This window comes from Desmodus rotundus, chromosome 12 (genome assembly GCF_022682495.2).
Source record: "Desmodus rotundus isolate HL8 chromosome 12, HLdesRot8A.1, whole genome shotgun sequence".
Lineage (NCBI taxonomy): Eukaryota > Metazoa > Chordata > Mammalia > Chiroptera > Phyllostomidae > Desmodus > Desmodus rotundus.
The window spans coordinates 72,294,885-72,318,661 of NC_071398.1; the positions used below are offsets into that span (position 1 = coordinate 72,294,885).

The 23,777-nt window shown below is 50.4% G+C and overlaps 1 protein-coding gene across 2 annotated transcripts; it reads left to right on the plus strand.

Moving 5' to 3' along the window:
* The first annotated feature begins 1,078 nt into the window (after window positions 1-1,078).
* On the plus strand, window positions 1,079-22,543 carry PM20D1 (peptidase M20 domain containing 1). Of its 2 annotated transcripts, XM_024571602.4 has the most exons (13): window positions 1,079-1,310; window positions 4,491-4,577; window positions 5,924-6,156; window positions 6,443-6,529; window positions 7,835-7,968; window positions 8,272-8,391; window positions 9,191-9,266; window positions 9,629-9,690; window positions 9,931-10,009; window positions 12,856-12,927; window positions 18,176-18,344; window positions 20,828-20,927; window positions 22,137-22,543. In XM_024571602.4, the coding sequence occupies exons 1-13, from the start codon at window positions 1,145-1,147 to the stop codon at window positions 22,258-22,260; spliced, it is 1,509 nt and encodes a 502-aa protein (XP_024427370.2). In that variant the 5' UTR covers window positions 1,079-1,144; the 3' UTR covers window positions 22,261-22,543. The 2 variants fall into 2 exon arrangements, with proteins under 2 accessions (XP_024427370.2, XP_045039385.2); XM_045183450.3 differs by lacking the exon at window positions 6,443-6,529.
* Window positions 22,544-23,777: the final 1,234 nt, after the last annotated feature.

The following is a 23,777-nucleotide window of genomic DNA, read 5'->3' on the forward strand; positions in this document are numbered from 1 at the left end:
TTAAAACAGTGAAACCCACTTGACTTATTTAATTGGTTAAATATTGACTCCTGGTAACCTCAGGAGTGGGAAATTTCAGTCCTTGCCTATTATGCTGCCTATGGTCATCATACTGACCTTTCTAACACGTTAGATACTCTGAAGGCCTTTAAGTGCCTGTCAGCAGCCACTCACATGCCAAATGGTGCCCACGAGGATCAAACAACTGAATCATACAACCATCACATAAATGATGAAAATGGTGACTACGTGGCCTTCTGGCCTGACGACTCAACTAGTGGAAATGACAAAAGTGTGATTCCTCGACCTGACTCCGACATCAGGGTAACCAAGAGAACTGCTATGTTGGTTGGTCATACTCTCAGCCTGCTGAGCGATGACCAAAAGGGGTGAATTGTTAAAATCAAAACCATGTGGAAACCAGCCTTGAAGTTTCCCAGAGCAGATGAAACCAGCTTAGTCATACAAACAAATTTAATGTAGCATATTTTGCAAGACTAACGTGATGTGGTTCATTTCTTGCTTATGCCTCTGAAAATCATATGCAAAATCTAAACTGTTTCCCAAGGGTGATACGAGGCAATCACTGAAAATTCTAATATTGTAACCAATCACTGAAGAACGGTCACTGCTTTTCTCACTGTATAATTCCATGTTTTGGTTTGAATGCGCCAGGTTTGGAAACTGTCTCTTTAGTGTTTGCACAATTCGGTGATTGATTGGTTTTACTTTGGCTGTTGATGAACCTTTGACAAGCTTCATTCGTTTTATTTTGCTTCCCCCACCCCCTTTAATTTGATTTAGTGTCATATAGCAAGAGATTTATCAGTATCTCAAAGCAGAAGATCAAGCACAGACACGACCTGCCACAGACCTGGAGCCCTACCTACATCACCCGGCTCTACAGCTACCTGCTAGAGGGTTAAGAAACCACAGCCCCCAAAAGGCCTCCCGGGCCTGGGGCGGTGCTGTCCCATCGATTGGTGGGCCCACAGCCCTAGACCAGCGATGATTGGCCAGGTCTGAGAATGGGGTGGAGCTAAGGCCATTGCGGTAATTGGAGCAGTGACTGGGCCAGGACCGCGGGCTGGGCGTTTGGGTTCAAACTCCAGCTGCGGAGGAGCAGGGAGAACTTGAGAGAAGAATGGCTCGGCAATACGTTTGCGTGGCCTTGGCTGCTCTGCTGCTGCTAGGTGTCTCCACCATCTCCACATCCCAGGGCCCGAAGGGCAAGGAGCATCAAAGGGCCTCGCGAATTCCTTCTCAGTTCAGCCAAGAGGAACGCGTTACAATGAAGGAAACGCTGAAAGGTGAGCTTGGGTCCCCTTCGCCCACCTTTGCTCAAATATGAGCCCCTCTCTCCTCCGACCAGCCCAGTACTACCCTCTGCCCTTGCAGAGCGTCCACTACACTAACTCGAGCTCCGCTACACCCTGCAACCCAGCCCAGCCCTAACCTCCGACCCCCGCTGTGAAGCCGGGACTTAGGGATGCCACTTCTCCCCCACACCTGACCTCTGGGGACTCCAGGGGAAGGGAGGGAGAAAGAGAGGGAGAAACATCAGTACGTGGTTACCTCTGGCGCGCCCCCAACCACGAACCTGGCCTGCAACCCAAGCACGTGCCTTGTTTGGGAATCGAAGCAGCGATACCTTGGGTTGCAGGCGGACACTCGATCTACTGCGCCACACCAGCCAGGGCTATTTTACTTTTAACCTTTGAAAGTTTAAATGTATGTTAAATCTCTTGCGTTACTTTAAGACTAACTTATCTTAATCTTATCATCTACAGAGGCAGGAAATTGAGGCTTAGATCAGTTCAATGATCTTCCCCAGGATCCCACAGCAAGGAGTGGGCGTTGGGTGACAAGACCTCGCACCCGCAGGACCTGCCGAACACTAGATGGCTCCAAGAAGGGGGTGTTACTGGAGCCTGGCATGTTCCTAATTTCTTCTCCTAATTAAAGGACATCTTTCCCCTAGACCTCACACCAAGGCTTAAACTCATTTACATTCTGAATCTGCATTTTTCAGGAGAAAGAAAACGAAAATTTCTGTTGAGTGCCAGATGCTGTGGGATACTACCTTTTTCACCACAGGGTTTAGCTCCAAGTAATGGATTACAAGGAACTGCCTACGTCAACCTGTGCAGGCAGAGGCCAAAAGTTAACCCCTGTGATTGAACATAAACTTTGAGCGCTGGAATGATAGGCCTGGGAGGCAAAGCAGTGCATTTTCAAAGCACAGTGTAGAGAGTCCTCAGGAAGGCATTGGGCAGCTGCTCACCAGAGTCTCTTTGCACAGAAGAAAGGGAAAGCTAGGTAAGAACCCAAAGTAGGAACCTGAGAGCAGCATAGCTTAGAACTGAACGAGAGACAAAATGCCAGAATCAGATCTTGGATCTGCCTCTCCTGTAGGCAGTTTATTTAATCTTTTTGAACCTTGGTTTCCCCATCTACTAGTGGGCTGTGATGTAGGCCTGATCTTTAGAAAAACAAATACAGAATTAAGCTTGTCCTTCAGAGGCCCTCCCTTGACATGCGCCAGGTGCATTTTTTCCCCACTGTGTTTTGAAGTAGCTATCTAATCAAATAATCTCATAATTCATTGTTTCCAATGGTGTTTGCATTTGATAAGGGAACTCTTTAAAAGACTATAAAGCCTTCAGGGCTGGAAGGGATGAGTCTATTGGAAGTTCAGGAATTGAGACATCTGTGTTGGGCAGATGAGAGTATTTATGTTGGGAGCTTCTAAATTCACCCCTTCCCGGATGTCAAAAGCTGGCCCTCACTGAGAGACCAGTGAGACTGGATGAGCCAGTCCATGAGGAAGCAGCCCACCCGCTGCACACAAAGCACGTAGAGGCTCCTCCATGGAGGGACCCAGGGCTGTGGGCTCCTGATTCATCAAAGTGGGGGTGGTTTCAGAGGCAGAGTGAGGACTTAGGAAGCAATTTATAGCAGCTCCCCACCCAGGGCAGGGTTCAAAAGCTACTCTCCTCCACCTCTCTGCCCCCCATCTTGGACTATATTTTCCTCAAAGAACCATATCAGCCTCAACAAACCCAACAGGCCTGCATTTAAATTTCAGGTCTGCTGCTCATTTCTGGACAACCTGGAGCGGCTCGCCTAACCACTCTAAGCTTGTTTCCTCACCTTCAAATTAGGAAAAACAGCAGTACCTACTTAAAGGATTGTCTTTCCCTCCACAATAAGATAAGGAATGTAAAAGATGTTTTCATGCCCAGAGTGCTGTGGAAGAACCAATGGCTGTTGTCACCTGTAACCTCCCACTTCTTTTTTTTTCCCTTCTGCTTTTCTTTTTTTTTCCATTTTGTTGTATTGTTGTTAAAGTACAGTTGTCTGCCTAACCCCCCCACCCCGACCTAGACATCCCCACCTCCCTCCCTTGATCCCGCCCCGTCTTGGTTTTGTCCATGTGTCCTTTATAGTTGTTCCTGAAAACCCTTCCCCCTCTTCCCCTCATTATCCCCTTCCATCTCCCCACTGGTTACTGTCCATTTTTTCTTCATTTCAGTGTCTCTGATTGTATTTAGCTTGCTTATTTGTTTTGTTGATTAGGTTCCCCTTAAAGGTGAGATCACATGGTATTTGTCTTTCACCACCTGGTGTATTTCATTTAGCGTAATGCTCCCCAGTTCCATCCATGCTGTCCCCCTTCTTGTTACAGGAAAAACTCAGTTCTTCTTGCTGATGCAGTAAAGAATTACAGATCAGCAAGTATACTAGCATGCAAGCAGAGTTTATTAGTAATGCGTTCTCATGGAAGAAAATGGGCCTTGCCGAGGTGGGGGTGAAAGGCATAGGGTTTGGTGGCAAAAGCAAGGGCATCAAGAGCACAGGTCCTTTGTCCTGAGGACTTATGTAGCTGGCGGGATGGGGGTGAGGGAGTTACACATTGACTGGTGGGTACAGGTGGTGCCGGCTTCCCCAGGGGAATGTGACTACGCAAACGTAGATACGAGTGGGGGTCTGTTTCCCCGAATTCTCATCTTGCTCCAGACCACGTTCATCCATCTTGTTGTAAAACAGTTACATGACAGGAGGCAGTTAGTTAAAGTTGGGGCAGTTACCCAAAGTTATTTATGGGCTCTTTCTGTAAGCAGTAGGGACCCCCTCGTAAAACAGATAGTGACCAGAGGTAGGCAATTAACCAAAGCTGTTTTATGGGCATTTTCTTCGGGGACTGTGGACCCCATCCTCTTCCCCTTTCCAGGCTTTGGGATGAATACACAGTTTCTAAGCCTGTCTTTCCCAGGCAGTGGAAACGATACTTAGAATTTCAAGGACTCCCCTCCTCCCATGTTAGCATGGTGTTTCTTGTGATGTTGGAGCACCTGGCAATCTTATTGCACCGGGCTCAGGACTTCTGAGTCAGTGGGTGAGACATGCCTCCCCCCGCCACCCGGCCCCTGCCCCGCCTCGGTTTACTATCCATCCTACCTAACACTCCAGCTGCCCGTCTCTGACAGGTGTCATCCGGATCCCCACGGTGTCCCTCAACCCCGGGGAGTTCAACAGGACAGCGATGGCCGAGTTTGGAGAATACCTTTATAAAGGTCAGCACAAACTGTAGACAAGCAGTGGGGGAGTTAGGAACGGGGACACAGTTCTTTCACATGGCGATGAAGAGGTTTATTTTGTGACTGACCAAAGGACAATCTCATTCCCGTGGGTCTCTTCTGAGTTTGTGCATGACAAGGAGGGGTGGAAGGGAGAGCCCAGGCGTTAGAGTGAAGGCAGAGGGGAGACTAGACAGCTGCTACTTTAAGAACTAATGCGTGTAGCCGTTGGGCTGGAGTTCAACTCTCCCAATCCTTGCCCTTAATACGTGTTAGTCAATAAATCGGAAGGTAGGACAAGGAATTCTTTGTTCCCATGCAAGTTTCCAGAACTATGCCCATGCTTCTCCCCCCCCCCACCTCCATACAAACACACGCACACACAGACTGGAGCTATCACATCGGTTGTCTCTCCTCACTCGCACCACCCATGAGCTGCAAGATGGCCGGGGGGAGATTCGGAGCCCCCCACACCCCATATGAAAAGCTCATGGAGAGTTGTAAGGCCACCTTCCCGAATCAAATAAAAAGCAGCCCCTCCAGAGCTGATGGGGTGGGAGCAGCTGGGCGAGGGGCAGCAGGAGCCCGCTGTCTAATGCTCTGGGACAGGTGGGCCTGAGATGAACCCCCCGCAGCCAGGCGGAGGCCGGCTGGAAGTCTTTACTAAATAGGAGGGGAACAAACAGAAATAAACATACAGTGACAGTAAACTAGTGACAGTGGCTGGCAAAACAGAAGCCTTTTCTACTATGGGTTTTTTGTTTTCCAGTCTCCACATTGGTGTTTGTGGATTCTTCCAAAAAATCTCGGTGGCAGAGCAAAGCTCTTCCCCCCATGCGTCTCAGGCCACCTGTGTTAAGGTTTATCTGCAGCCTCAATATTGACCCTGGGAACATTCACACTCGGGCACAGAAGTGTGGCCTTGTGCTGGGCAGAACAATCTCTTACGTCCATATAACACAAACAGTAGGAGTATTGTTTGTTTGGTTTTTTTAAAGAAAATATCTGATTTCTTTTACGTATAAAAGGGTCATGTTTGGTTCCAAGTAATTTGGATACTGGGATCTACTATAGTCCACATTGAACACATACCTAGTTCGCACACCGCTGTAACATGTGCTGGTGACAACATGTTACATAGATCGGACCACGCCAGATCACGAGCCGCTGGCTGTCCCAGCGGTGGGGTCATCGCATAGCAACAGCACATTACACTGGGCAAGACGCGTTCGGAGACTAGGCAGATTTTTTTTTTTTTAAGGGCAGGGGCACCAAATGGTGGGAAAACCAAAGGAAACTTAAATCTGGCTTTCTCTCCCTGCTTTTCCTCCCTTTGCTTCTAGCCTTTCCTACGGTGTTCCAAACCAGCTTCATCCGGCATGAAGTCGTGGGAGAATACAGCCACCTGCTCACTGTCCAAGGCTCGGACCCCAGCTTGCAGCCCTACATGCTGCTGGCCCACTTTGACGTGGTGCCTGCCTCTGACCAAGGCTGGGAGGTGCCCCCGTTCTCCGGGCTGGAGCGTGATGGCTTCATCTATGGTCGAGGCACACTAGACAACAAGAACTCTGTGATGGTCTGGAGTGCTCTGTTCCCTCTGCCTCGGGGCCCTAAAGATCACCCCAGGATTGGGGGTGCTCGGTGACCCCCGGGAGGCAGGACGTTATTATGGCAGAAAGCACCTGGGCCCCGGGAGACCTGGGTTCCACCCATCGGTTTGTCACTTGCCTTTTCTGAGCCTTGATTTCAAGAGTCCACCCCGGCCTGGTTGTACCAGCCCTGCTGAAGCTGCTGCACTGCTGCCCCTGCACCCCCACTTAAACAATACCCTTTTTTCTCTTCTCTTGTGCTCGTGCCCCCAGGCCACCCTGCAGGCGTTGGAGCTCCTGCTGATCAGAAAGTACATCCCCCAGAGATCTTTCTACATTGCTCTGGGCCATGATGAGGAGGTAGAGCCTCTTCACCCTGCACCTACCTCTGGGACCCCTACTGGCCAGCGGCAGTGGAGGGGGTGTGGTCTTCACCCAGTCCGTTTTGCTCCCCAGCTGCAGGGTCTTCGGGATATGGTGTGGTGGCTTGCCAGCTTCTTTGTGTATCTGTGTGCCAGAGCTATAAGGCCCTTGACCAAAATGCAGATTCCTGGGTCCTGTGTCATAGATCTGAATTTTTTTTTAAGATTTTATTTAGTTTTAGAGAGCAGAAGGGAGAGAGAAAGAGAGGGAGGGAAACATTGATATGCAAGAGATGTATTGATAGGTTTCCTCTCTCATGCTCCCAACCGGGGACCTGGCCCCACAGCCCAGGCATGTGCTGTAACTGGGAATCGAACTGATGACCTTTTGGTTCCCAGGCCATCACTCAACCCACTGAGCGACACCGTCCAGGTCTGAGTTTGTTTGTAAAAGACTATTTTTTAGAGCAGTTTGGGGTTCACAGCAAAATTGAGAAGATACAGAGATTCCCCATACATTCCCTGCCCCTCCCATGCACAGTGCCCCCATTAGCACGCCGCCAGCCCCCACCAGGGTGGTGCATTTGTTACCATTGATGGGCCTACACTGACACATGTGAATCACCTGAAGCTCATGGTTTGCATTAGGGTTCACAGTCCCTGTCGCACATTCCATGGGTTTGACGGTGCATGACAGCACGCAGCCATCGTTATCATATCAGACAGAGTATTTGCACTGCCCTGGGAACCCTCTGTGCCTGCCTGTTCAACCCTCTCCCTCCTCTGGCCCCTGGCAACCGCCGACCTTTTACTGTCCGCGTAGTTCTGCCTTTTCCAGAACGTCAGGTAGTTGGAATCAGGCAGTTTATACCCTTTTCAGGTTGACTTTTCACTTAATGATACTCATAGATCTGAATTTTTAACTAATTTCTTAGTAATATCTGAGGTAGGCAGGCGAGCTGTCAACTAAACCTTGAGAAACATTGGTGTGATGGAAAAAGAACTGGCAGGGAGATCAATGAGGATGTTTTATTTCCAGGAATACTGTTCACTTTGACCTTGGGCAAATTATCTTATTTCTGGGTCTCAGTTTGTGAAATGAGGGGCTTTTGGCCCTTCCAGCTCTGACATCCCAGGAATCTCTGAGGCAGTATGGTCCAGAGCCCTTCCCCCTCCCCTTTCACCCAAGGAAGGAGGCTGGGCCAGGAGGTCCTGGAGCCCTAGCTGAGTTGGGTGGGTCTCCATGAGCTACCTCTGGAGGTCTGGCTGAGAAAGGCCGTAGCTCTGGCTTCAATATCTGCAGGTGTCGGGGGCAGGTGGGGCCCAGAAGATCTCAGCCCTGCTCCAGGAGAGGGGTGTCCAGCTCGCCTTCATCGTGGATGAGGGTGGCTTCATCTTGGATGGTTTTATTCCCAGCTTCACGAAGCCCGTTGCCATGTGAGTAAAGTGCCCAGCCCCCACTTTGGAGGCATTCTCGCCCATCTGCGGTGACTCCAGCCTGGTATCTGTGAGCCATGCTGAAGCAAGTCTATCTTCTACTCCTCTTGCTTTAATTCCCCTGAGCTTCGACCCATTCTGGGCTCCCCTTTACCCTCCTCTTCTTAAAGTACAGATTTCTTTAGGAAACATGAAGCTGACCCCTGCCAAACCCCCAGACCACTGTGCAGATCAGCCTGCGGGCCTATGGGCTAATTCAGGGTGAGAGGAAATTAACAGGGCCCTCTCTGATCCTCCCCGCAGGGTTTCTGTCTGGGAGAAGGGTCTACTTAACCTAATGCTGCAAGTAAACACAACTCCAGGCCACTCCTCAACTCCTCCGAAGGAGACGAGCATTGGCATCCTCGCAGCTGCTGTCAGCCGGTGAGCAGCCCCTGGCCCTGCGCCCTGGCCAGATTCCTGATGGAAGACCCCGCACTTTCCCACTTGGAGGAGGCTAAGCTCCCTGCCCTGACTGGGCTGAGAAGCCATGGTGGGGGCGGGGCCCTGCAGGGAGGACAGAGCCACCAGTACCCAGGCAAGAGTTAGAGGTCAGAAGGGGATCCACCTACATGGCATGCAAAGGCCAGCAAACAAAAGCCAGCTCAAGGAACTGGAATAGTCCGAGGTACAGAACAGGAGTCAGAAACACAGGCTAGCAATGACACCCACTGTCTAGTTCTCCACCTGCCCGGGGCGAGGGCAAAGGCAAGCAAAGGCTGCTGGCTGTGGGCAAGGACCGCAGGGCCTGTACCAGCAGAGCCTACCTCGATCTGCTTTGCTTTTTATTTTTGTTTTGTTTAGCAAAGTGGGAAGAACTGTATTTATGGAATTAAATATTCTCAGGCTTTGTGCACAGCAGGGGGCATACAGTGGTGGGGAAAACAGACAGTGCCTTTCCTCAAGTAACTCGGTCAGCGGGGGAGACTGGCCATTCTGCCACAGTGTGGTAAATGACATGGGGGCGAGTGGGTGCCCTGACTCTGACTGGCAGGCAGACACAGCTCCTGCTGTTGGAGAAGAGGTGGTCTGGCTTATGCTTTGAGATTTTTGCATAGTTCACGGGTGGAGGTGACTAGGAGACCTCCAGGCCAGGCCTGCCGAAACATCCTGCCTCCCTCCTTCAAACCGTCGATCTTTGACCGGAGGTGGGTAAGTCCTGAGAACTCCTTTTCTCTTCCAGACTGGAGCAGACCCCAATGCCGAACATGTTTGGAAGTGGGCCTTTGGTGATGACATTGCAGCAACTGGCTAATGAGGTGTGGGAAGACGTCTCACGTGCTGCTGGTCAGCTGCGGAGTAGGAAGAAAGGGTGCAGGGAAGTAGCCTTTAGAGCAGTAAGAGGACCTACTGCTTAGCAGTGCCCTGCCCCGTCTCACTAGTTCTCAACCCCTGGCTGAACCAAGACGCAGGGTCTGGCTTGTTCCCTGGGGTTCTCGGTGCTGATCTGAGACCCTAAGACCCGACACCCCCAGGCGCCCTTTGGGAGCTGGTTCCCATTCATCCCTGAGGCTACCACCGAGGGCAGATCTTAAGGAGGAAGAGACCCAGGCTGCAGGCACAGTGACCCTGTTGTTATGCTGGCCCCCCTGAAGCCCTGCTGACTTGTTTTTTCTTTCAGTTTCCCTTCCCTACCAACATAGTCATGAAAAACCTGTGGTTATTCCGGCCCTTTGTAAGCAGGTGAAGTTTTATCTTTCCTTCCTTCACATCCCCCACCCCCACCCACCCATCACCCAATCCCCTCTCCATGGCTTAACTGGACCCGACTAACAATTGTCCTTCGGCCACCAGACACTACATGTAATCCATATGTAGCACATCCTCCTAGTCTTACAGCTCTCCAAGGCTCGGAAAAGTGGGTGGCCCTCCGACCCATTTCTCCCCGTTTGACAACATCTGACCTTAGTCCTTCCGCTTTAGGTCACTGGAGAGGAGCCCTGTGACCAATGCGCTCATCAGGACGACCACAGCAGTCACCGTGTTCCACGCCGGGGTCAAGGTAACACCCTCTGGTTCCTCCCATACACCTCTTTCCCACTGTCCACCCAGCCCTCCATTCCTTGGCCTTATTCTCTGGTCCTCCCTCCTCCTCTGGTTATAACCCCTACAAGGTTATAACGGGAATGGCAGGAAGGCCCAGTGCCGGCTGCCTGCATCACCAGTTGGGTAAGCCTCAAGAGCAAGAGTGCTAGTTGAGATCCACAAACTCTGAAACTGCTGGTCAGATTTTGTATGTTAGTATTTTAGAGGGTGTCCATGATCTCCCGCAGGTCCTTTGGGTTGTACAAGAAACAATCATTACACTAGTGTGAAGAGGGTTTGCTTGGGAGTTCATTCTTGTGTACTCATTCAACATGTTCTACATCTGCCCGTATTTTGCTGTGTATAATGCGCGCCTACGTTTTTGTGCGCATTACACACAGGATTATTGTGTCCATTATTAAACCCATGTATAATGCACATCCTTATTTTTCCTTCAAAAATTTGGGCAAAAAAATGTGTGTTATTGATGCGGACACTGGCCCACATTGTCCGTGCGTTATGGATGAGATGAGACAAATTCACACAAACTTCAGAAATCCTGTGGAGGAAAAGGGATGACACTGCTGCTCTCTCAGTGAAAGAGAGGGGCAGCCCTGTTCCTTGTCTGGACAGGCTTTTATTGGGTTTAATTTGCACAGGAATACAGGGTGTGTATGTGAAGCTCATCAGTCATTGTCAGGCAGAAATGATCAAACCATAGATAACACTCAAAGAACTATGGGGGCTTATTTAGAGTCAGGGTCAGATAGCTAAAGGGCCATAAAACGTTGGAGGACAAACTAATTTCATGCTTGGACCCCTATCATTTAAATTGAGGGTATTAGCAAAGTAGGTTTCATAGAATTTTATACATTCTTTCTTAGTCCTGATCGCCCTAGGGAACCTGCCCTTTCCAGCACAGGGCCGTACCCACCTCCAGCATTGTTTCAGGCTTACGTCAGGGAGGGAAAATAAGGCAGCCAAGAGATTAGGAGACTCCTTGCAGACAGAATGAGGACTCAGGCTTTGTCAAAGCCAAGGGGCGAGGGTCCATCACCCCCTTTTTCTATAGCCCCCCAGTCCTTCCCTGAGGGCCCCTTTGCAACCGTACCTGTCTTAGGTCGTCCCTCCTTTGAGGAATCTTACCCATCATTGGCTAACCAGTCATCTGCCCAGGGCCAAGCAGGGTGAGGTGAAAGGGGGCAGAGGTGGTACCCCTACAAGGAAGATAAGCTTTGTCTCCTAAGTGGCTTATGGTCCCAAGGTCTTTTTACTCAGCCTTAGCCACGAGGGGTTACAGTTTCTGAAACCAGGCAGGGCGGTTCCCAACACATTATACACAGCGAAATATGGTACCTAGAACATTAGTCATGTAGGCTAAAGGTTTCCAACCTGTCTACTATCAAAGATCTTTATTATTCTTCCTCATATTTTGAAAGATATATCCCCCTAACAAATTTAATGGGTGATTAATATATTTTCCCCGAGTGTTACCCTGAGTTGACCAGAGAAACTCGCCTGCCATTTATAAAAGCTGTCACATTCGCGATATACAGGGCACTTAAAATATATACGTCGTCACTCCCCAAATACACTAGATATTGTGTGGCAAGCAAATCCTCTCTGAGGTTCACTTTTATAGAAATAAGTTTCAGGTGAATAATACTTTGATGAATTTTTATTCTAAGAACTACTCTTCAGCAAATTAGCATGGGTGTAGGCCTTACTGAAGCTCTGAAGGGAGTTAGACCATCCCTATTGTTGTAAGCACCACCACCAGCTTCAGGGACACCATTCACCCAGAACACAGTGTGGCCTTGTGAAGCTCTGGTGATCTGGAGCCCAGGTTGAGGAGAAGCAAATGGGGCCTCAGAAATAATTCCTGGCATGCCTGACTGGTGAGTCCGGTGTGTTGGCCAGACTGGAGCTGTCTTCCCCAGCTACCTGGGCTGTCCACCAAAACAATAGTACTGTGTCCTTGCATTTGAATAGTGTTTTTACCTGTTCAGACTACTTTAACATTGTTACTCCACTTGATCTTCCTAACAGCCCTACGAGTGTTATTGTCCCAATTGCCAGTTGAGAATCAGGGACAGAGAGGTTGTACTTATTCAAAATCAGACATCCAATCTGTAAGAGCCCAGTTTTCCTGTCCCTATCGGGTGCTTTTTGGCACCATACCAGTTCAAAGAAAGATAGGCAGTTGAGGAATCTGTTTTCTGATGGCCTCGAAGGAGAAAAAAAATCTTTCCATAGCTTAATTCTCTTCTCCGATTAGCCCTGGGTTCCTCCCAGTAAGGCAAAGAACAGAGTCAAATGTCACAATTGGATGTGGGAAACCAGTAGCAGCAGCACCACCACCACCATCAGGAACCCCCTCAGGGTTCAGACATGCCAGGATGGGGCCTGCAGAGGCTCCGGGTGCCCTGCTCTGGGTATGCACTAACCCTGACCCTTGCAGAAAGGTCCTGGACACCCTGGTAAGAAGAGCGCACACAGCAGACTGCCAGTGGCGCTGCCCGGGGCCAAAACAAAGGTGCCCGGGTACCCCAGAGAGAGGAATCTCCCTCTGAGCAGTTCTCTGTGGTGCTCACGGGGCTCAAGAAGACAAAGGTCTGCCCTAAAGCAAAGACACACCTCTGCCTCTGAACACAACTGCACACCAAGGGCCCAGGGAAGATAAGGGACTGACAAGAAGTTCAGCCCCAGACTTTCAATCAAATCAGCTCCCTCTCCCCCTACTGGTGGTATAGTTGGCATTTCCTGGGCAGGGAGAAGGTGTGGGTATTTGGCTCAAACCAGGGTTTGTGGTTCTCCCTCTAGGTGAATGTCATCCCCCCGCTGGCCCAGGCCATAGTCAACTTCAGGATTCACCCTGCGCAGACAGGCCAGGAGGTACGTGCTGTATGTTTGTGACAACTGGTTAAGCACCGGAAGTGTGGCCCTTGGGACCTGGGTTTAGCTGCAGTACCAGAGCTGGCCCAGTCTCTCATTTCATTTGTTCAAGCAACATTTTTCAAAGGCTCCCTATGCACCAGATACTTGGCCAGGGTAGGAGCTCTCTGGTTTGGAGGAGCTTGGAGTCTGGGGGTGGGCAATGAGTAGAATAAATGATAATAACAGCAGCATAGTGGGCTTGCTATGCATGTGGCCCTGCCCTAAGACATACACACACTCATTCAATCCCCACAACAGCCCTATAAGGTAGGAGTTGTAGCCTCCTCATTTAATGGGGAAGCTGAAGCACAGGTAAGTAACCTGCCCACAGTTATCCATCTGGCAGCCTAGCCCCAGACTCCACTGCTCTTTGCTTTAAGCTACCACACTGGGGATGAACAAATGGAAATAGAACCAGTCAAAGAAGGGAACTGATGCTACCCCGGGAGGGTCAGGAAAGTCTTTTCTGACCACTGGAAATTTAAGCTGGGATTTAAAGGACCAGTAGGACTTTACTAGAAGTAAGGCACTCAGCGAAAGGCTAAAGTAAAGCTAAAGAGTAGGATAAATTGGAGGAAAGTGATGGGAGATGGGAGTGGAGGTGCAGTTTGGAGGTCAAGGCCTTGTGCGTCATCCTGATGCATTTGGGCTCTCACCTGTGGACAGAGGGGACCTGTCAGAGGCCTTCAAATGGGGCAGTGGTATGCTCAGATTTACTTTGAGGGGGGAAATGCTGGCAGCAATGCAGAGGAAGTGCCAGAGTAGGAAGGGACAGTTAGGGAGCTGTGGTGACATCTCGGGCAGTTGGGTATGAAGGTCTCCACTGAGGCCGTGGTCATGGGGCAGAGGAGAAGGTCCCTGCAAGAGGTGTGAGAGATGGATGAGGGGCGAGAGAAAGACAGGGTGGCTCCAAGGTTTTTCACCGCGGTAGTTGGCCAGGTGCTGATACCTTTGACTGAGATTGGGAATTCAAGAAGAGCAAGTTTGCAGAGAAATAGAATGGTTCCGAAGGTTGAGAAGCCCATAAGATATTAACAGGCAATTATAAATACCTCAGGTCTGGAGAGGATGAACTGGAGATACAGGCTGCAGTGCTATTAACATAACTGAAACCCCTAGCGTCCATGAAATCCCCCAGGAAGGATGTGTATGGTTAGGAGAGAAGGAGGTGAAGGGCAGAGCCTCACGACGCTCTGCTACAAACGTCAACTTAAAAAACGTTAACGATGAATGTGTGCTGGCAAACTGTGACGAGTGCTATGATGAAAGGGAACCAGGTGCTATTAGAGAATACAATGAGGAACCAGACCTTGTGTGGGGACAGGCAAAGCTTCCCGGAGGAAGTGACATTTGAGCTAGAAGCTGAAGGATGAGTAGAAGTCACGCACAATGTTCAACATGCACAGGAAAGGCCGGCTTATTCAAACAGCCAGACGAGTTAAACAGAATTCAAAGGGTATATCTGATCCTTCATAAAGCAATCGAAAGAGGCAACCGAACCACTATTGGGTAAATAACACGTTCCAGAATTAAGCAGAATTAGCAGTGGGTGGTCTTTCCTGGGTCTCTGGCACGGATCATCAAGGGTCAGCCACACTTAGACATCTGTGGCCCCTTCTCCCTAAGTTCTTCCCCCACAGAAGGTTTTTGTCCTGTCATACAGGGTGGGAGGCCTACCCTCTGCAGGGGGGCAGTGGAGACAGGTAAACAGCCTGCCCAGAGTCACCGACGTTCCAGGGGAGCTGGGACCGGTGTGAGCCCTGTGCTCTGCTGCTTTTCATCAAGTGCCAACGTTTGTCCTCTCCCTGGGGACAGGAAATCACTGAATTCCCCTCACTGAGCTTCTTTCCACCAGTTTTTTTCCAGCCTCATTCCCACTCCATGCCCTTTCCAAGGACTGTTTCCACCAGCTGGGGCTTTCATCTCTCCAGGCTCTGGCACCCTTCCCTCCTGTCCAGTCCTGTGCCACAGTGGCCTTCCTTCCCGATCTGTCTGATGAAAGCCCTGGAATCCCTAGGCCCATCCTGCCCCCCGTCCAGTGAGCAATGGAAAGCACACAGTGCTCTTTGTCCATCACTCAGCTCCCTCATGCCCCAGTTCCATGCATCAAGGACACTCCCTGCTGGTCTGAGGGCTGCGGGTACTGAACCCTGGGCTGGTCCTCTGGGAACACAAACAGGTCCCAGATTCCTCTTCCTCCATCTTTAACTGGTCTCTCCCATGTTGCGGATGTAGACAGGGCTCCATAGTCTGTGGGGAACAAAAGTCTTCAGAAATGTGATAGGCCACCCCATGGAAAGGAAGATTTGTTCTGAGTGGGCCTCAAGGGATAGAAATAAGGCCATTGGAAGATGCTCCAGGGATCCCCCACTTAAAGGAGGGTTTTGGAATCTGGAGCGTTGGCTGGTAATGAGCTCCCGAGAGACTAGATGTCCACGCACCTAGAGGGTAGTACAGCAGCTTCCTTCCTTCTGTTCCCCCTGCCCTCCCCAAGTGTGCTGGAGTGGCTACTTTGGGCTAGACATTCTTACAAACTCTTGGGAAACTGATGACAAGATCCCCACTCCAATGGAGCTTATGGTCTAGTGGGGAAGACAGCAACTGGCAAGTAATCAAATGAGCAAAGGGTTTTTTTTTTTTTAAGAGATAAGTATAAAAGAAAATTATAAGGTGACGTGTCCCAGAGTGATTTTGGGGTGCGGTGGAGGTGGAGCACTGAGCAGGTATAAATACGGTGGCCAGCCCCCTCTGAGGAGGCGTTGACGCCGAGGCCTGAGAGGGAGCACAGACCCAGGGAAGAGCATTCCGGCGGCAGGAACACGGGTGAAATCCTGCTGGGTGTTTATGATGTGTCTAGCACTAGATCATATCCTGTGAAGTATAAGCAACACCAAATAAAACTGGACTGAGGCGCTGCAGAAAGCCGTGTCTCAGCCATTGTAAGGAAGGCATTCACGACTGAGCTGCTCAAAAGTAGGATGAGATGTAGCACGTGATGCTGAGCTCCCTGCCACTGGCAGTGTTCGAGCAGAGGCTGGATGACACCCTGTCAGGGATGTTCTAATGAGACAGAAGCTGGCCTTACAGCAGGACGGAGGCTGCACTTACCAGTTCGTAAGTGTCTGTTGTCCTTGCTTTCAGCAGAGTGACCGTGCACTTGGGAGGAAAATGCATTACACATAAAGAGGAACAGCGTGCCTTTGTGGGAATACGCTATTAGGACCATAGGAGTTCAGACAAGTGAGAGATTAATGTGTTCCAAAGTAACTCGGGGGTCCCTCGTACCATCGTCAAGCCCCTCCTCCTGGTCCTGTCCTGTGTTTTTGCTTATTGCCCAGGACAGTCCCTGCCTTCTAAACAGGCAAACAGCAGCTAACACTTGTTGAGGCTTTATGTGTGCCAGGCACTGGCCTGAGGACATTACATATATTCCAGTAATGGTCACAAGCCCCCACCAGGTAGATGCTGTTAACATCCATGTGTCAGCAGATGAGCGAGCTGAAGCACAGAGAGGTTAAGGAGCTTACCCAAGGCAACACAGCCATAAGTGGCTGTTGGAGGCACAAAGCTTGGTGTCCCCGCCCCAGTTTCATGCATGCCCCTTCCATGTTCACACTGCCTCTTGCCTTTTCTCCATCGGTTTCATATTCTTCCTTCAAATTCTGGCTTAAAATTCATACCACTAAGGAATTCAGTTTAAATGACCACCACCCTCTGGCTAGCTCTCTCTTCACCACCTGGAGGTCCTTTGGAAGCCATTAAGCATTATCTTTTTGATGTCAGACAGCCTGGGTGCAGACACAGCCCAGCAGTGCTAACCGTATAACCCTGGAAAAGCCACTTACTGAGACAACTCCCAGTGTTTTTATTGGTCCACCTCTTTGAAATGTCGTGTATTCAGCATTTCTCACATGCCGTCAGTGTTCTTCGTACTGGGAGTATAGAACGAGGCAGACACTGGACTTGCCTTGAGACTGTGGCCACTCACTAAAAGGGGCTCAATCTGTGCCCTCTTCAGTTTCAGGGGGCAGGAATCTTCAGTAATTTAGGTGGGAGGCACTGCAGGCACAGTCCCGACCCACCTCAAAGGGAATGACTTCAGGAGCCTCCCGGTGCGTCAAGAATATGTCACGACTTTGCATTTTTGTGTTAGAGTTTTTCAGACACGAGGACTAGTGTGAAAATAAGCTCTGAGTTGACCACTCCCTGCCGCGATCCAAAAGCAGGATAACAGTTTGGCTCAAATGGTGGTTTCTGAGCCAGAAGTAGGAATTCCCACTTCCTTTCCAGACTCAGCTTCTAGTATGCTCCCAGGGGACACTGACCTAAAAGGGGTGCTCGAGATAATGCCCCCATGTAGGTGACCCGCCACTCTGGGACACTCCCCTTTCTAGGAAGAGAGACGTCTAGAGCAACTGCTGATCCTGAGAGTTGAAACTAGTGCTGGGGTTTCCCCCGCCTTGCTGGGTGCGTTTGGGGGCCACCCGGAGCCAGCTTCTTGGTCCATTCCCACGTGGCTCCGCGTGACCTGATCTTCGTGGTCTGGTCTACATCCTGCCAGAACTTTTGCTGGATTCAGCTCTAGTCATTTCAGGCTGAATTTCTAGGAGCTTCCTCAGGTTCCTTCCTGAGGAAAGGAGGCAAAGAGGGTTTTAAAACTTCAATACCACTTCCCCAACTCCTGGCTTTTTGTCTGTGTTGAGCTCATCTTCCTGGCTCCAGTGCAGCTGGTTACAAACAGGAAGCAGGGGTGCCCAGAGAGGGGAAAGCAAAGTGGGTGACCTGCTCCTCACCTGTCTGAGACTCTCCCAGGTTGAAGTGAGATCATCACATCTATCCCTTGCCTCAAGATGGGTGAGATTTGCATTTTGCTGACTCTTCTACAGTCTCACTCGGCCCATGGCTCACAACCCAAGGGAAAAACCCATCATTTCCTGGTTGTCCAATCCCCTACCTTCCTCCATGCTGTGATGCAAGTCTCCCAAGCACATAACCTGAATTGACTATGCTGCAGCTTGCTTTCCAGGGAGACCCAGCTCTTCTGTCTCCTACAGCCAGGTGGCCGGTACCTTGCCCCAGTTCTAAAATGAGTCTCTGTAACGCCTGGGCTCTGCCGCGCTCAAGAGGAATCAGGACTGTTTAAATTCCATAGTACTTAGAGAGCAGATTCATAAGAAATCAAACTCGCTTTGTGTCCTCCCTGGAGGTCCTTGAACTGGCCAAGAACATTGTGGCTGATGACCGGGTCCAGTTCCACGTGTTGGACATATTTGATCCCCTGCCTGCCAGCCCCTCTGATGACCAGGCCTTGGGCTACCAGCTGATCCGCCAGACCTTGCAGTCCGTCTTCCCGAAAGTCGACATTGTTGTCCCAGGTAATGACTTCATCAGCTATGCCTGGGGGGCGGGGGGCTGGGGGGCTGGGGGGCTGGGACTGTTTCCTATCCAACAGCCACCCCCACCCCAGCTGTTGAGCCTGAAAACAGCTGGCTATTTCCCCTCCTGATGGGACTGGAACTGTATCCCTCCACCCCCTTCCCTGGAGTGGAAGTGAGAAAGCAAACAGGAAAGGAGCAGAAACAATAAATTAGGTCAGGTCAGTCCTGGTTCTTGCTTAACCCAGACCAGAGTGATTGGAGGAGAGGGTCAGCCCAGACTCCCCCTCCCCTGGAAGAGTCAGGGAGGTGGCCGAGTTCCCCCCAGTCTGGTTCTGGTCCATTCCAGGTTACAGCTCAGCAGTGGAGCTCAGAAGCCTGGCAATACCTCCCGGCCTACACCATCTGCCTTTACCCCATCTTTCCCAGCAGCAGCACCTCTATGCCCTTCTGCAGTCTTCACACACTTTCCAAACCTACGCTGTGTAGATAGTGGTTCTTGAATTTAAGAGTGATAGAGAATTTCCCCTCCCCCCCTCCCCCCCCCCCCCCCCGCAAGGGAACTGATTAAAATGCAGATTACCTGGGCCTGCATTTCCAAAGAGTTGGGTTAACCAACTCTAGAGAGGACCTTGGAATCTGCATTTTAAGCAGATACACCAGGGGATTCTTAACACCAGATGATGGCTGACCACACTTGGAGAATCTCTGGTCTGTGGTTTGAGAAATGCTCCAGTGTTCTGAACTGGGTCCAGTTCCTTCTTAACTGGGCTGAAGCATGGATTCCCTCAGACATTGTCTTGAGCTTATATATACTCAAGACCTGCCCCTTTGCTAGGCACGGGTCCTTAAAGAGCTTCCTGTGAAATTCTGCATCCGCAAACTCAGGCATGAAAAAAAGCAGTCTTGTTTTTTTAATTGACTTAAATCTAATAATAATCCCCACTCCTCAAAAAATTCAACCTTCCCCTAGCTGGTGTGACTCAGTAGATTGAGCACCAGCCAGCAAACCAAAGGGTCGTTGATTTGATTCCCAGTCAGGGTATATGCCTGGGTTGCAGGCCTGGTCTCTGGCTGGTAGCACACAAGAGGCAACCACACATTGATGTTTCTCGCTCTCTTTCTCTCTCCCTTCCCCTTTCTAAAAAATAAATAAAATCTTTAAAAAAGAAATTCAACCTCAGACATTAATGAGGCCTCCAAGGACCCCCACGACTCCCACCTTGAGTCAAGCCCTCAAGGTTTTATGTAGCAACATAGCACTGGAGCCCTTGGCCAGTGGGCATTGGTCCCTGTGGTTACCTCAGAGGCATCCATTGTCCTAGTCCCAGGGTCACTTCAGGTTGGAGATTTCCTCCCATTCATTCCCTGGCCTGTGTGGAGAATGGGATCTTTGCCTCTGGGTCTAAGATCCCACCTCCCTGAAGACAGCAAGCAGCCATCGCCTCTGAGGCCTGCCACTTCCTTGGACTTCTGTCACTGATCCCCCCACCGCCACCCAGGGACCCTGACCCTCACCATCCCATATTCTCCTTTCTTGGCCCTAAAAGGCTTTCTATCCTATCCTCTCCCTTCTGGGGCATCTGCCAGAATCCCGCTGACAGTTAGGCTTTTACAGAAAAAAGATAGGCAGCAACCAACTGACAGAAATCCCCAAAGCGAGGCACTGTGAAGGGCCTGGTTACTCTTCTGAGGTCAGGAGTGGAAAATAGAACAAAAGACAAGTTACCATCTCCTATCACCCTACCACACTTCCACTGATGCTCCAGGGGGTGTTTTCCCAAAGCACCCCCCTGTCGGGACAAGGCCCAGCCCCAGCTAGGGAGTTGGGTGAGCTGCTTCGGCACAGTGGGGCACTGGAGAGTATCCTAGGCCTTTTCCAACCTGAGGTTCGACGCTCAGAAGACAGAGGGTGAGAATAACAAAGTTTATGTTCCACTTTAAGAAGATTGCATTTTATAGCAGTGAAGTCCCCCAGAGAGTGTTCACTTGTGATCTGCGGTCATATGGAAGAAAGCCCGGGCAATATGGAAGTGACACTTAGATCTATGGATACTACAGGGGTGGGCAGATACAGGTTGGCAGTTGTGAGTACATGTAACAGTTTGCTCATATTATTATTCTTATATTACATATTTTCACACAAATATCTATCAACCTACTTTTGCCCACCCCTGTAGATTTCTAAACTACGGGTATGAAACTCCCTGGTCATCGTGGAGAGAGGACACTTAGCTTTGGATCATTCGAAGGTGATCTCACTAATGCCCTAGGGAGCAGCTTCCACGTTTCTGGCTGAAGTGTTGTTTCAGCCGGACTTTGAGAATGGGTAGGCTACCTGATAAATATTCATAGCTGCGGGCTCCTGGGAGGGCGCAGGGACTGCTCTGCAGTGACCTAAGGTTCTCATTTTTCCGTCTCCAACCACTTCCTTGGCTTGGTTGCTCACCAAAGCCCCCTTCCTCTTGATCTTCCATTTCCAGGTATTTGTGTCGGCATCACAGACAGCCGACACTATTCAAACCTCACCACTGGCATCTATCGGTTCAACCCCCTCTCTTTGCAGCCTCAGGACTCCCTCGGGTGAGTAGAACACTTTTGATATACCTGACCTGTCCCCTTGCCACCCCTCTCTCCTGAAAGTCCACAGAATGAGGGAAGGCCAGGGTTTGCACTGACGAAAATGGAGCCATTGCAGAATGCAACTGGGCAGCCTTCCTCACTGCCAGAGTCTTGCTGCTCCCCAGAATGTGTGGGAATAGGCCACTGTTTTTCAGGGATGGAGATTTAAAAAGATGATTGGAGAGAACCTCGTAGAATTAGGACCTTTGAGTGCTAATCCCAGCTCATCCTCCCTTTGGGAGAGTGCTTACCCTTTGAACCTCGTTTTCTCCCCCAAGAGGGGGAGACTCCAGAGTTCTTGATGACCACGCAGTGAAAGCAGACACACGTGAGGTCAAAGGTGGGCACCTGCTTTGAATTCTCAGAAGGAAACACACCAGGAGCCTAAGACACACTCGCCTGTTTTCACTGCTGTGTGTGATTACTACCTTGTGGGTTCTTCGGCGACTTTTAAACCTGGGCCGTGCAGGGGTGACTCCCGTTTACCTCTCTGCTCCTTGTCGTATGCAGACCTGATTTCCCCACAGTAAGTCAGTTGCCAAGAGAATGAAAATATTTGAGTATGAGTTGAACAGCTTTCATAGTTTTTATTTATTTTTTGGTTTCGTTTTCAAGAAGGGGCAGGTAGTTAACCCCGTATCTCCCTCCATCTTTGAGGTTCCTGGGCTGTGCGTTTTGTGTTGTGCAGAGGCGGGCTGTGGGCAGGAGGTCGGATGGTGAAGGCCGATGGGGAAGTACAGACCGCTGCCAGTACCCTAGGCAGTTGCCCTCCCTAAGCTCTTGTGTCCCTAGTCAGGTGGGGGTGGGGTGGGAGCTGTGCGACTTAGAGATAAGTCTAGATAGGGGCCCTGGCCTAGAAGAAAGAGACTTAGAAAGATCACTGCTCTTCAGAGGAGAAGTTATCAAATGGTTCCAGAGCAGGAGATGATTTTGAGTTCCCCAGGGGTTCACTGTTATTTCCCCTCACTGTGGTTTGCCATGGGCTCGGATCCCCAAATGTCACAGGAAACCTCCCTTCTTACAAATGGCCTCTCCCTCCTTGTCCACTTCCTACCCCAGACGGTCAAAGGCCAGTGGCTTCGGGGTCTACGGGTGGGGCGTGCTCTCCGATAACACTTGCCCTTCAGCAGTGGGCTCTCTCCTTTCTTCCCCCAAATCTCCTTCCCTCAGCATACACGGAATTAATGAGAAAATCTCAGTCCAAGGCTATGAGACCCAGGTGAAATTCATCTTTGAGTTTATCCAGAATGCTGACGCAGACCAGAAGCCAGTTCCTCACCTGCACGAATTGTGAGGTCCAGGAGCGGCTGGACCAGGTGTGCCTGACTCTGGGCCAAGACTTACCCAAGGGAAAAAGCCAATGTTGATGAAACTTTGGGTCAAAACCACGTTGTAACCCTGGCTGGGTAGCTCAGTTGGTTAGAACATCATCCCGATACCACAAGGTTGCAGATTCAATTCCCACACGTAACAGAATCAACCAAAGAATGTATAAATAGGGGGAACAATAGATCAATGTTTCTCTCTCCCCTTCCTCTCTCTCAATCAATCAATCAATAAAAAATAACTTAAAAAAAACGTTGTAATACATCACCACCTGCCTTGCTCACTCTTAAACTCACCCAAGAACTAGGTCAGGAGTCAGCGGTCAGCCAGCGGGAATCTAGCTTTCCCCTTCCCCCTGCCTCAACTGACCAGCATTTCCTGCCTTCTTGTCCTTTCTGAGAACGTATGTGACTTGTCTGTCCAATGCTGGTTGTATAACAGTGCCACATTCCAGGACTGACTTACCAAATGCACCTTTTAAAAATCTTAGCCAGGTTTTACCTGCTGAAAGTATTTAACTGAGGGCACTCTTGCCAGGCTGCTTTGTCCATGGCTTATATATTTCTTTTTGCTGTAACGTCCTTTCCCTTTTCTGCCCTCTCCTTGGATTATTTAGCTGGCTCTTTGTCTCTCCTCTGCTGCACCTCTCCCCCTACCCTCCAATTTGTTCTGGAGCAGGACGTAGTCAAACAGTAATACCCCCATAATTACCGCAACAACTGGTCGAAAACAAAGCGCTCTACAGCGTCAGCTGGTCACTGAGAAATGAAACAGAGTCAGGCGCTTTGGAGGAACCCCAAACCCCCTGGTCCTGGAGAAGAAAGTCCTTTCCTAGGCTTTGCTCCCTCCCCTGCCCTTTCCTGCCACCTGCTGCTGCTGCCCTACCTCCGGAAGCACTAATGTGTGGAAACATTTCCCTGGCACATCCTGTGGGCCGAGCTTCTCAGGGAAGGGCACTCGCTATCCAGCCTCTCAGAGCAGCCCGGGACCAGTGGGGCCCAGGCCCCTGGCATCATGTCTTGGTTCAGACTTACCAAAGGGAGTGGAAAGCAGGAGGAGGACAAGCTGCCCTCCCTTAGGGGGTGGCAGAGCTCCTGACTTTTTCTGGAATCTAACCCTGAGCATCTTTGAATCTGCTCAGTAGCTGCCCGGTGCGGGGGCACTGGAAGGTAGCATTTCTTGGCTCAAGGCTGGGAGCTGTGCTCTGTGGATCACACTGGAGCTGGGTCGCAGGGAGAGACACAAAGGGAGCTGGGACTTGAGAGACTCCCTCCATTCCTTATCAGACCAGGACCTCCCTGGGGTTTGACAGCAGCGGGCCCCTTCTCCCTCCTCACACCCCCTGTCCTCCGCCTGCCCCCGACCCCTCACCTCCCTCCTGTGTGTGGATGCAGCTGTCCCTTGGAGCTTGAGCTTAATGGAAAGTGTTAAAAACACAGTACTGGGATTATTCGGGCTTTTTTTCTACTCCCCCTGAGATTCACA

Coding starts and splice junctions, on each gene's coding strand:
- PM20D1 (XM_024571602.4), top strand. CDS start 1,145: ATGGCTCGGCAATACGTTTGCGTGGCCTTGGCTGCTCTGCTGCTGCTA. Junction 6,530..7,834: donor CTCTGGGCCATGATGAGGAG/GTAGAGCCTCTT, acceptor CAATATCTGCAG/GTGTCGGGGGCAGGTGGGGC. Junction 9,267..9,628: donor TGCAGCAACTGGCTAATGAG/GTGTGGGAAGAC, acceptor TTTTTCTTTCAG/TTTCCCTTCCCTACCAACAT.